The following is a 13,408-nucleotide window of genomic DNA, read 5'->3' as shown; positions in this document are numbered from 1 at the left end:
TCATCACAGGAACTGAAGCCTTTGATACTCCTGCCATAGGTCATTGAAAATCACTTTAAATAATGATGTTGAGTAATGAGAGGCTTTTATGGAGACAATTTAATTTAAATTATTCTCCCATCCGGCACATTTATAGCCTCAGATTAGTTGTATCTAAAGCTACATATGTTTGCCAAATGATCTTTAAATGTTAAACAAATTTTTCTGGCCACCGAGTTTCCTTGAGTAATGAAGAGGGAATCAAAGTCAGTGTGTGCAATAAACTAGGCCTATCATGACAAGCAAGCAACACTTTGCATGGGTGCAATAAATAGTGTAGTATCAAAGGAAGTCCAGGAATGTGAGATTGCAAAGAAAAATTTACTGGAGTGATGTATTTGGGAATCATTTTTGTTTCCAAATCAACCTACCTCAAACTGAATTATATACATATGGTTCTGTTAGGTGCAAAGAAACATTTTTATATAAAGCTTTTCTTTTTTCCTCAAAATGGTTTATTCCCAGTTTCAATATCTTGTTTGCTCCTATAGCCAGCTCTTTTACATCCAAATCTTGACAGTTGGATTGATTTCTTGGATTTTGATATTGTCTTGTCTGGTGAGTTATAGGTTGAAGCTTTGATTACCTTAGCTTGGCTTTTAAATAAGCTATGCTTTTTTTGCTGAATCTTATGACATGTTGATTATGTGGGAGAAACTTTAATCCACCCAACTAAATATCACTGGGTTACACTGCTATTAAATTTGTCTGATACATTTGGATACAAAGTAAAACAGCTTTCCCAAAGTATTATTATTCCAATAGGAAAAACACTTGGAAATACAATATATTATCACCTAGCACTGATCAGAGCTGTGCTAATTGTCAATGTTAGTTATTGTAGGAGTCTCAGAGTTGGAGTCTCAATTTATCTGGAATCCATGAGGTTAGAGAAGATTAAATAATTTAATAAAAGTGAAAGATCTAACAAATAAGTTTTAAGGTTAGAAGTTTTGTTGACTTATTGGCGGTGGGAATGTCTGATGCTCATAAAATATATTGCAGTTCTCTCTTGTTGTTCATTTTCTTAGGAAACATCAGCAAAAATTGTACAAGTAAAGGATGGTCAGAGATGTTTCCACATTTTTTCATTGCTTGTGGATTCAAAGATATCGAAGACAACCCGGTAAGAAAAACTTGTTGAAAAATACTAAAGAACCATCTTCATTTTTAACAGATCTGGTATTTGTATGACAGGAAACAAATACAAACATCCATCTGATTGCATGTTAACCACTGCGTTATTAGCTTCTTTAGGGAGATGTTCTGTACTGTCTTTGCCTGCCTAGAGAAGTCAGATTTTTGCAGGTTAGGTTACCAGATTTGGGTTATAATTCCTTTGCTTCCAAGGTAACTTAGCTTTATGGTAGTTAACACAGAGCTTTTACTGTTATGGCATCTTTTTTCTCTCTATAGCAGGGGTGTCAAATTGCTGGCCCACGGGCCAAACGCATCATGCGAAGCCATGCCCACCCCATTGCTGGGAATGGCAAAACTCTCCCGATATGTTGTGCGACGTCACGTGACGTCGCGAGTTTGACATGTCTGCTCTATAGAAATGGGGTCTTGCCTCATTTTTTTTTTTTTTACTGCAGAGCAGTGTTTCACAATCTTGGCCACTTGAAAATGTGTGGACTTCAATTCCCAGAATTCTCCAGTCTGCCATGCTGACTGAGGAATTCTGGAAGTTGAAGTTCATACAGCTCCAAGTGGCTAAGGTTGAGAAACACAGCTGTAGGGGATCATTTCTCATTATAACTTTATTACTTCCGCTTGTAATGACATTCTTTGAAACGATCAGAACAGAAAGTTTCCAAATCCCATCCCATTCTATGAATATGTCAGATTATATGTGGTTTGTACCTGTAATTCTTTTACTTAATAAATCTTTGAGAAAGTGACATTCTGGCAAAAATGTCGGTGTGCTTTCTCTTGTGAGTTTTGACAGCTATAATAAGGTTATTTCTGGTTTTTCTCATCAAGATGCATCAGGGCTATCCATGTGTGAACATATGTCATGAGTACATGTCTTGTATAAATATGGCAGCTGCCTGTAGGCTTATTCTGAAGGAATTTTTTTAAAAGAAAAGAATGATTGTTTCATGAACTTTGTAAATTAAGGGATTTCTAGAAGGCTAAACAGTCGTAAGTTCTCATGGAAGTGGAATGAATTCATTCTTCCAGATGGTCTTTGTCATTCCATATGTCTGGAATACCTCCTACTAACACATGTTATGGCCCCTGTCCAAAGCTCCTTCTCAAATAGCAGATCCTACACTTATTAGCCATTGTGAGCCCTTTGAGGTAGTCCAGATAATGAGCACGACAATGAATACTAAGCCTATCTTTGTTGTAAGGTTACATTAATAGAATCTTGCAGTCTGAATATCCCTTCTGACCCTCACTTTTGCTCTTGAAAAGTAGGGAGGCCCCTTCTGAGGTGTTTTATTTTACTGTACGCCTTCAGACTTGAATTTTGTTTGTCAGACCCATCTAGTCTATGGCTTTTCTTCCTGTCTCCTAAGATCATACCATTACAGAATGAATGGAGCAAAAAAAATTAGATGCTGAAGGGCATTTGGGGAAGGCAAATGACACAATGGGGAATTTGACAGCCAAGCACAAAGATGCATTTATTAGAAGGAAAGCTGGTGAAGATAATCTCCTGTAATCCCTTAGGATAGTGTCTGTATTTCATCTTGTTTTTGTCTTTTTCTTGGGCATGGGAAAAATTTTTTTTTATTCTATTAAAATGCCTATGACAGTGGTGGCGAACCTATGACACAGGTGCCAGAAGCGGCACTTGGAGCCCTCTCTGTGGGCACACGTGCCATTGCCCCAGCCTCGCCTCCACGCGAAGCAGTGCAGCCAAGGACATGGCAGCCAGGCAGCGTAGACAAGACTCTGCCCTCACACCCCATTGTGCACAGTTGATGCTGCAGGGCGCGGGCAGAGGGCGTGACCGCCATAGCGCTGCTGGGCTGCCTGGGCGATCTGCGGCGGGCCCTGGAGGCAGTGAGTGGCCCTGCGGGCAGGCGGTGCGGGGGATGGGGGGGTGGAGCAGGGGCGGAACGAGGGGTGGAGCGTGGGCGGGGCCAGTTTTTTGGGTACTTGCTCTCTAAAAGGTTCGCCATCACTGGCCTATGGAATCCGTGTAGAAATATAAGAACCCTCAAGATGAGTCTTTTTATTTTTAAACTACTAACTAATGTTTAGAAATAACCAGGCCACTATAGAAATTCTCCAGAGGCAAACAAGTTCAATTCCATACTGGTGCAAACAAGGTTATATCTTTCTGATAAAGAGGTATTAGAAACTCAAAAGCTTGCATGCTGTTTTGTTCAATCTTCTTTCAGATCTTAACTGTAATTATTTATATCCCAAAAGGCAATAGAAAGTTACTTCCTTTGTACAACCTATAGAGTCCTAAGGTGGTAGCTGTCTTGGGCAGCTGAAAATGAAAATAATATTTAAATGGAAGGTATATCAACTATTCTACCTTATCTTGAATGAAATTTATTATAAGAGAAATAGCTTTTGGTAGTCCAATAGAAGAACTCAGTTATTTTACTTTTCCAGAGAATAACTTAATTAGCATTTCTTCTTCAGCCAGTTACTTGCCTAAATAATACAACCTTACATTTATATTATGAGTGGATTAGAAAAAACTCTGCTCTGTCCCACATGTTCACCTCTGGATGGAAGGAGAAATAAAAAAAACAAGCAAATCAAAACTATAGAGCACTGCTTCTGGACACGTAAATCATTCATTCATTATAGAAATATATCTTTCTAAATACTATTTTAGTATATTGTTCTTATTTGCTAATAGAGATGAAATAAAATATTTGACTTCTTATAGTCAGAGTTAAAGTGTAGGTGAAGAAAGACACTGTAGAAGCATGAAATACAGCATATTTTCCCCTGAAGTGTTTATCTCTGAATCCATATAATTGTGAGAGGGAGCTCTTTTAAAGCAGTATATTACAGCATAGAAAGATGACGATTATTAGAAATATATTTAAAACTGTTTTCTATGGAAGGATAGGAGCCTACCTAGTTTTGTTTCCCATCCATTATTTTTTTGAGAACTGACCTATAGTTTTGAATCCTCAAGTGTAGCAGATTAGAAGGCATCCATGATTTATCTAACATATTCCTGTTATTTGGGACTAAAACTGTCAGAATTCCAAGCCAACATCCCTCTGGGAAGAGTTGATCAGTTTCAGTAAACTTAGTATAGCAATAGCACTTAGACTTTATATACTGCTTCATAGTGCTTTATAGCCCTCTCTAAGTGGTTTACAGTCAGCATACTGCCTCCAGCAATCTAAGTCCTCATTTTACTGACCTCAGAAGGATGGAAGGCTGAGTCAACCTTGAGCCGGTGAGACTCGAACTGCTGGCAGCCAGCAGTCAGCAGAAGTAGCCTGCAGTGCTGCATTCTTAACTACTGTGCCACCACAGCTCTTACGATGTAATCATTTGCTTCTTTGACTTAAGGCACCAGGTTAGAAAGCAAGGGATCACGAATTCAAATCCCATCTTAGCCATGAGAGCTAACTAGGTGACCTTGGGCCAGTCACTCTCTCTCTCAGCACAACTTTACAGGATGGTTGTTGTGGGGAAAACAGGAGGAGGACGGTGTGTTGGATATGTTTGCTTCCTTATTTGTAGAAATAATAAAGATGAGATATAAATAAATAAATAAATAAATGTATTCTCCAATATACTTTAATTTGTAAATTCTTTGCACTAGCATTGTTCTTTATCAGCTTCTTTTATATAGGCCCTTACCTCAATAAACCTTTTAGGGTTGCCCAAACCAGGACTTTGTAGCTTAGATCAGAACTCATTGAACTTGGATCTCATGCTTTCAGGTTTGACATATGTGATAAGCTGCATATTCCCAATATCTGCCCCTGTTCCCACAGGATGACCAATGGATTCTCCTGGATGGGAACTAATATAAAAGGCTTTTTGTTGGAATGAAACCTTGTTTAAGCAATAACATTTTCCTCATGGATTATGTCTATGGAGATTCTGAATCATCCAGGTCATGTTGTCCCAAAGGTGCCTTTCAAAGGCAACTGGAATTTCTTGCTTTTTAATATCAATTGAAAAAACAGCCCAGTGAAATCACAAGTATTTAAAAAATGAAATTCAGAATGACTATGAACTCCAAGATACTTAATACTTTTTATTAAGCTTAGTACAATCAACTGCTTCTTTAACCAAAGAAATGAAAGATAAGGTCTGGATAGCTATATATACATCATCATTATGTAGGAATGGATGATATTAAGCATCCTTAAATATCTTACCTACAAGGAAAAATATGATAGATACCGCATAAATGAAATAATAAAATAATTGCCTAGTAACAAAGTATATCATGAGGAATCCAATTTTGCATATTATTTGCTATTCTCCAGTACAGGAGATGGAGACTCTACCCATGGGTTTTCTTTGTCTGCCTGCTCTTGAGACCAAGTATCCAAAACTTGTCATGCCCCCTCATACTGGTGATCCAGTCTTAACTTGGTCTCCGCTCTTGATGACTCGTTTTGGCTTGGCTCTCTGCTAGATCAGGTTAGACAATAAATAATCCATTGGTGAAGTCTCCCTCAAATATTGGCTATTTCAAAAAAGTTCAATACTCAAATCAGTGATTGATGTAACTTCCCTCAGGCTGATAACAGCTTGTTTGGGAAGTGAGGGGTGGGGGGGGTGGAATCTCCTTTCCTTCATCCCTCACAAATTTCACAATTAAAGTGGGGGGGGGAGGTAGAAGATCAACAGAGACTACTTATTGATCTTGTCCTCCACCTGCCCAGTTTTTTTCCTCAGGGATTTTTGAGGGGAACAGGCAAGATCCTGACTCCTCTCAGGCCTTTTCAGGCCTGTCGGAGCCCCTTTTAGCCGCTCGAAAACTTGCAGCCGCCATTTTGGCTGCATTTTCGGCGCTTGTTTATTTCCACAACAACAATCCCTAACTTTCTGCATTTGCGGCTAGATTTCCATTGGCGATTCCCCTGGGCCTTACATCGCCCCACAGGGTCTCGGGCAGATCGTAGGGTTGTCGGAGGTCCGTTTTCAGCCTCCCGAGAAGTTGCGGCCGCCATTTTGGCCGCATTTTCAGCGTCCGAATTTTTCTTACTAAAACTTCAGCCTTTCGGCCAAAGCCCAGATTACGATTCCCTTTGGTACTACATCACTCCGCTGGATCTCTGACACAGCGTTAGGGCCTTCGGAGGCCTGTTTCAGCCTCCCGAAAAGTTGCGGCCGCCATTTTGAATGCAGTTTTAGCGCCGGACCTTTTGGGCCTCAGCTTCTCAAGTTCAGCTCATTTATCACTAGCACTGAGATCGCAATTCCCCTGGGCAATTCATTGACCCACAGGGTCGTGAGCAGTCCTTTGGGGGTGCATTGGGATGCGACCACAAATCTCCCTCCCTATTGCCTCAGCGGCTGCATAGAAGGTTCCAATACAAGCAGCAGACCCAACGTAGGGGGGGGTACTCGCCCTATCACGCGCTCAACAGGGGACGGCCATTTTAGGCTAGTCAGCAGCACTTAAGGCCTAACGGGGCCTACCAGCAAGCTCCTCCAAGGCCAATCGCAGTAAGGGCGATCTGGGTAGGATTCAACCTGGTGGGGGTTTCACCTTTCACTTCACCCCGGTAGCCGCCATCGAGATTGAAATTGTTCCAGTCGGACCTCCTCAGCATCTGGGGTGTCCTGACAATTTGGCTCCTTATTTTTTCTGGTGCACATCGCCTGGTCATCTAAGGCCTCCGGGAGGAGCCCAACAAGTGGTTCCAAACGTGCCTTCGGCTCTGCCTCAACTGCCGTGACCATAGTCCAGAGAGAATTTTTATTGGTCGGGTGACCAGGGGAGCAGTCCTCGTATTTGCTCCAATACAGCTTCCGCCAACAACTTGCCTGCCAGAGCTTTATCTCAGCTTCTTGTTCTGAGATAGCTCAAACGGGATGGAAGGACCCTCGTTGCCCCAGTCCTCAGGCGCGACTCCTCCACCTCCCGGTTATGGCTGCAACCCTCCTTCTGGTCAGAAGGCGGCAGGCAAGTGCAAAGCCAAAACCAAACACACGATTGAGAAGTCCTCCAAGTTGGCGGAAAAGCAAGCCAGCCGTAGGCACCAGGCCCTGGAGAAGGAGTTCTCCAGGGCACAGAGGCAGGCCCAAATGGATTTGGATGGCATGGCGGCCACCGAGATGGAGCTACCATTGGGTCCATCAACCTCTAGTCAGGGTGTATGGTCCATCCCGGGTATGCCGGTAACGTCAACTCTACCCTCCGCCTCAATCAAGTCGCTGTTTCGGGCGTCACCCCTGAGTCCGTCGGTCCTCCAATGGCCACCTTACCTAGGGGTCCTGATATAGGGGACATCTTCTCGGACGGACGTCTGGAGGCGTTATTAGCCAAGGTGGTGGACAGAGCTCTGACACAGCGCTCGTGCCCACACGATCTGGAAGCCACTGACTTGCCCACTTCTTACTCATTAGACCCCCCCATGGAGTGCCTGGTGACTCAGGGGCCTGAGTCTCTGGCCTGGTCCTCAGGGAGTGGTTACTCATCACCTCATGAGGAGGAACAACCCGAGATTGCCTTTTCAGAGGACGAGGAGCTCCCACCTGAGACATCTTCTTCGGGGGGATTATTCAATCCCAACCTGTTTCTCACAATTCTTCGCAAAGCCACTGCCACGGCGAACATAGGGACTGACCAGTTTCCCCAGCCTCAGACAGACCCCACGTCCACGCCCAGGCCAATTTTTTTCGAAAAAGTGGCGACGGAGCACCATGTTCCATGTCCCTCAATTTTCTTGAAAGGGATCAAGAAGCAATGGGCTTCTCCTTCCTCTTTCCCCTCTGCGAGTAGTTCAGATAAAAAGTTGTACGGTACATCCACGGATCTTTCCGACGCACTGGATATTCCCAAGGTGGATGAGGCCTGGACCCCTTTAGTTTCCCAGACGGCGGTGGCGGGGGATCTGTTAGAGGCACTCAAAGCCGATGATAAAAGGTGGGAGCAGACCTTCCGCAAGACACATCAGTCGGCGGCATGGGCCATCAAAACGGCGACCTCGGCATCCTTTTTTGTTCGAACCACCCTTCTGTGGCTTCAACAGCTACAGGCCAAGGTTCCTGTTGAGGACATGAGGACGCACCAGGACCTGGCCAAGATGGTAGCTGCCACAGAATACGCGGATGCGATGCTACAATCGGCGGTGTTTTCTGCCAGAGCCATAGCTTCCAACATAATTGCCAGAAGGATGCTATGGTTGAAACACTGGCAGGCCGATACCAAAGCCAAGTGGCGCTTAGCGACCGCCCCGTACTTGGGTGGCAACCTGTTTGGGGATGCCCTCGCCCCTTACCTAGTGGAGAACAAAGATAAGCGTAAAGTGATGGCCCACCTAAACAAAAGATCTGATAAGAAATCCACGCCCTTTTTTCGTAGGCAGCCATTTCATCAGTCGACAGCAGCACCTGCCACCCAATCCACTAGACCATTCAACCAGAGACCGGCTAGGCCATATGACCGCCCATATGATAGACCAGGCTCCCGCCCCAGGCAGCAGTACCAGTCCAAGCGGCCATTTCGTGGGGCCGGCCGGTCCTACCGCAAGGCCAAATGACTTCTCACAAGCTCTTCCCATTGGAGGAAGACTAACACACTTCTTCCACCAATGGGAACAGACCTCCACGGATGACTGGATTCTGCAAACCATCCAGTACGGGTTGTCCCTGGAATTTCTGACCACACCCCCGGACCGCTTCACTGCCTGTTCGGTGTCCAGGGACCCTATCAAGCACAGGCTCATGCAGGAGGCCATCCAACACCTAATGGAGATTCATGCCATAGAACCAGTTCCTCTTTGTGGTTCCCAAACCCTCGGGAGGATGGAGGGCCATCCTCGACCTAAAAAATCTAAACCATTATGTAATCTACAAGAAATTCAAAATGCAATCCCTCCAGTCCATCCTGGGGGGCATCAGACAGGGCGACTTCCTGGCGTCGATAGACCTCACGGAAGTGTACCTGCACATCCCAATTCTATTGGCTCACCGTCGATTCCTACGCTTCTGCTACAAGGGCAAACACTACCAGTACAGGGCTCTTCCTTTTGGCCTCTCGTCGGCACCCAGGGCGTTCACAAAGGTACTGGCAGTGGTAGCGGCTCAACTAAGGAAAATTCCAGTAAGAGTCCAATGTTACTTGGACGACATTCTCATACAAGCAACGTCGTTCCAGGCAGCCCAAGCAGACGTGAACACCACCATCTGCACCCTTCAACAACATGGTTTCTCGATAAACCTCGAAAAAAGCCACACAGTTCCCTCATCCAGGCTGCAGCACCTGGGAGCCATTATCAACACATCAGACTGCATGGTCTATCTTTCCCAGGAGCGCGCGGTCAGCATAAAGGAACTGGCTCGATAGGTATTCCGACAACGCACAGTTCCCCTGGTAACACTTTCCCAGTTGTTAGGCAAGATGGTCTCCTGCATAGCCATCATTCCCTGGGCCAAACTACACCTGCGGGACTTACAGTGGTTCCTTCTCCCCTTCCAACGTCAGAATGCCAGCGCTTCCAGTCGACCGGTCAGGGTTCCGTTACACGTTCGCAAGGCGCTCCGCTGGTGGTGTTCTCGAGCAGTGACCAAGGGGTCACTATTCAAAGAACCGGAATGAGTCACCATCACGACAGATGCCAGTCTATACGGCTGGGGCGCCCATCTGAATTCTCAGTTAGCTCAGGGACGATGGTCCACTGCGGATCTGCAGAAAAGCATCAACTGGTTGGAACTCAGGGCCATACATCTAGCTCTGCTACACTTCAAGCGCATGATCAAGGGCCGTCACGTTCTAGTCCGCACGGACAACGTGGCGGCCAAGGCACACGTCAACCGGCAGGGGGGCACACGGTCCAGCTCCCTAATGACGGAGGCGAGACGAATGTTCAACTGGGTGGAACCCAACCTGGGATCACTCAGGGCAGAACACATCTCGGGGGTCAACAACCGACAAGCGGACTTTTTGAGTCGTGCCACGGTGGACCCTTCGGAGTGGGGGCTACACCCGAACCTGTTCTCATCCATCCACAGGTTCGGTCAACCAGTCCTCGATCTATTCGCCTCGCAGGACAATGCCCAACTTCCCAGATTTTACTCCCGCTACTTCCACCCCAGGGCAGAAGGGACGGATGCTCTATGAGTTCCATGGCCACGGGGCCTACTTTACGCCTTTCCCCCACTGCCTCTCATTCCGGAGGCAATCCGCAAACTCATACACGAACGGGCGGAGGTGCTATTTGTGGCTCCCTATTGGCCACAGAGGCCGTGGTTTGCCGACTTGGTGAATCTGTCTCAATCACCTCCGTGGAGGATTCCTCATCGCAAAGTCTCATTACATCAGGGGAGCATCAGCCATCCAGACCCGCAATGGCTACAACTAGCCGTCTGGCGCTTGAGCGCCAAGTAATGGCACGTGAATCATTCTCTTCACGAGCGATTACCATTATTCAGGCGGCTCGCCGTCCGTCAACCAACCGTATCTACGACGCCACTTGGAAAAAATTTTGCCTATGGTGTCGTAGGAAGAAATTGGACATTAATACACTCAACATTCCTCAAATAGTAGACTATCTTTTGGACGGACTGGACAGAGGCCTTGCACCTGCAACGATCCGAAGGCAGGTGGTGGCCTTATCCACTCTTATCACTTGCGCGGATTCTATTCCCTTAGCTCAACATCCAAGGATTCGAGCCTTTATTAAGGGAGCCTGTAACACCAGTCCCCCTGTGGTTCACAGGTACCCATCCTGGGAGTTACCGCGAGTCCTTCGCGCGCTCATGCACTTCCCCTTTGAACCATTAGCGACCGTCTCCTTAAAACACCTGTCACTAAAGGTGGCTTTTTTGGTGGCCATCATTTCGGCCAGGCGTATATCTGAGCTGGCCGCGCTGTCGGTCAGGCCGGATTTATGCATTTTTCACAAAGATAGGGTTATTTTGCGACTCGATCCTTCTTTCATCCCGAAAGTAAATACTCCCTTTCACAGAACGCAGGAGGTGATTCTTCCAAATTTTAGCCCGAATCCGTTACATGACTTGGAGCGACAGTGGCACACACTGGACGTCCGCAGCGCATTACGGTGTTATATCAAGAGCACGGAGCCGTTCCGCAAATCTGAAGCCCTATGGGTATCCTTCCGGGCTAGCACCCTAGGCCAGAAGGTCTCCGCCGGCACCATTGGCAAGTGGATTCGGAACTGCATCAGAGAGGCGTACCAGGCCTCGTCTCTGCCAACTCCAAGTCATATTACTGCCCATTCTACTCGGAGTGCAGCAACAATGGCAGCATGGGCCACTCAAGCGTCCATTGAGGAGATTTGTAGGGCCGCTACATGGTCCTCGCCCTCTCCGTTTATACGCCACTACAAAATTGACAGGTTCGCTGCGGCGGACGCCTCCTTTGGTAGGAGGGTTCTCCAGCAAGTGATTTCCGAAGGGACACCTTGAGCCTTATCTGATTCCCGCCCTATGGGACAGTGAGGCTTTGGTATGTCCCATGGGTGGAGTCTCCATCTCCTGTACTGGAGAAGGGGCGTTGGTCTTACCTGAACGCCTTTTCTCAGTACGGAGATGGAGACTCCACACCCACCCTAAGGTCAGCCAGACAATTTGTGTTAGGGTGCTGAGAGCCAACGCCTCGTCAATCTTCAACCGCTTTGCCCTCGTTAAGACTGGATCACCAGTATGAGGGGGCATGACAAGTTTTGGATACTTGGTCTCAAGAGCAGGCAGACAAAGAAAACCCATGGGTGGAGTCTCCATCTCCGTACTGAGAAAAGGCGTTCAGGTAAGACCAACGCCCCTTCTAATGCTATTCTTCCAAGCAACCCCCAAAGACATGTTATCTCTGTCTCATTTTATCCTTACAATCTTGCAAGGTAGGTTACCTAGAAAGACACCTTTTAATTACTTAGGATTTTAAGTAATGCAGAGTTTCAACAGCACTTTTGTCATCTATATAATAATGTCTAAAATATAATACTGCACCAGGCAAACTGGCCATATCACTTTCAATCTGATATTGGTACAAACCTTGTTTTGCAAAACAACAAACCCTACTAAAATAATGAGGATTGCATTAATAAAACACTTGTGTTAATCCTGTTATTTTTACCCTCCCAATGTGCATTTCCATGAATCTTTCCATGAAAAGTTTTCTAGTTATCCAAGTCAAAAATAACAAGTTTTTTCTGTTTGGAAAAAGCACTAAATGAGAGTTGTAATTAATTATGGCATTGTAAAATGTATACCTTGTGAGTACTTAGGAATAGTAATGTAGACTAAACATGAATATACTTGAAATTCTTAGTACCACCTAGTTTACTTTACTTCTTAAATAAATACCTCTCTGCCAGGAAAGGGGAAGAGAGAGAGAGAGAGAGAGATCATGATAATCCTTATTTTAGAATTCCTCTGAATTACATGGAGTCTTAATTTTTTTCCTAATAAAAATATAGTTCAATTCAGTTCAATTCGATCCTTATAGCTTCTATAATTAAAAGCAGTTTTTCACAGAAACATTCGCCAACTTCTGAACCCTAATCTATCAGAGGCATTATTATAATGAGTGTTCTTTGCAAAAATGCCTAGAATCTTTGGATGACTAATAAAGGCCAGAGAAATTGGCTATGCCCTGCCTACATATCTTTTGTCTAATGCAGGGGTCTACAAACTTGATCCTTTTATGACTTGTGGACTTCAACTCCCAGAATTCCTCAGCCAGGCACGGCTTGTTGAGGAATTTTGGGAGTTGAAGTCCATAAGTCATAAAAAGGCGAAGTTTGAAGACCTCTTGTCTAATGCATGAGTTCCTGGTGAGGAAAGAATGGTCTGAAAGCTTGATGTCGTAATGAAAAGAAATCTCACTCCAAAATTTCAGACATGAAACAGTTAAAGGAAAACCTACAATTGATCTATCAATCAAATATGGATGCCAATAGGAAGTTCAGTTATTTTGTGAAAAATTATCTGAATTGTGTTCTGCCTTCATTTCTGACTTTGTTCTGCCTTCATTCTTCGTATGCATCCACATGTGTTGCTGGCTGAAGAAACAAGCCGAGATAATCTTTTTATTATTATTATTATATTTAAACTTCTATGCCGCCCTTCTCCCCAGAGGGACTCAGGGCGGCTCACAGCATGTTAAAAAACAACACAAAAAAACATTTCCCCTATAAAACCAATTAAAAAGCAAATATATTAATAGCTGTGTCATATTTAAAATCTTTGAAAATTTTTAAAAATTATTCCCTATTTAAAATTCACC

The 13,408-nt window shown here is 44.9% G+C and overlaps 1 protein-coding gene across 1 annotated transcript in view; it reads left to right on the top strand.

Moving 5' to 3' along the window:
• VIPR2 (vasoactive intestinal peptide receptor 2) overlaps positions 1 to 13,408 on the top strand; it is an 80,790-nt gene that overhangs the window by 33,913 nt on the left and 33,469 nt on the right. The window contains exon 4 of the mRNA XM_015811485.1: positions 1,071 to 1,165. Coding sequence (XP_015666971.1) covers positions 1,071 to 1,165 — 95 coding nt within the window. The remainder of the gene's footprint in view (positions 1 to 1,070; positions 1,166 to 13,408) is intronic.

The sequence above is a fragment of the Protobothrops mucrosquamatus genome, unplaced genomic scaffold, assembly GCF_001527695.2.
Source record: "Protobothrops mucrosquamatus isolate PMUCROS unplaced genomic scaffold, P.Mucros_1.0 scaffold42, whole genome shotgun sequence".
Classification (NCBI taxonomy): Eukaryota; Metazoa; Chordata; class Lepidosauria; order Squamata; family Viperidae; genus Protobothrops; species Protobothrops mucrosquamatus.
This window is presented reverse-complemented; position numbering and strand designations above follow the sequence as displayed.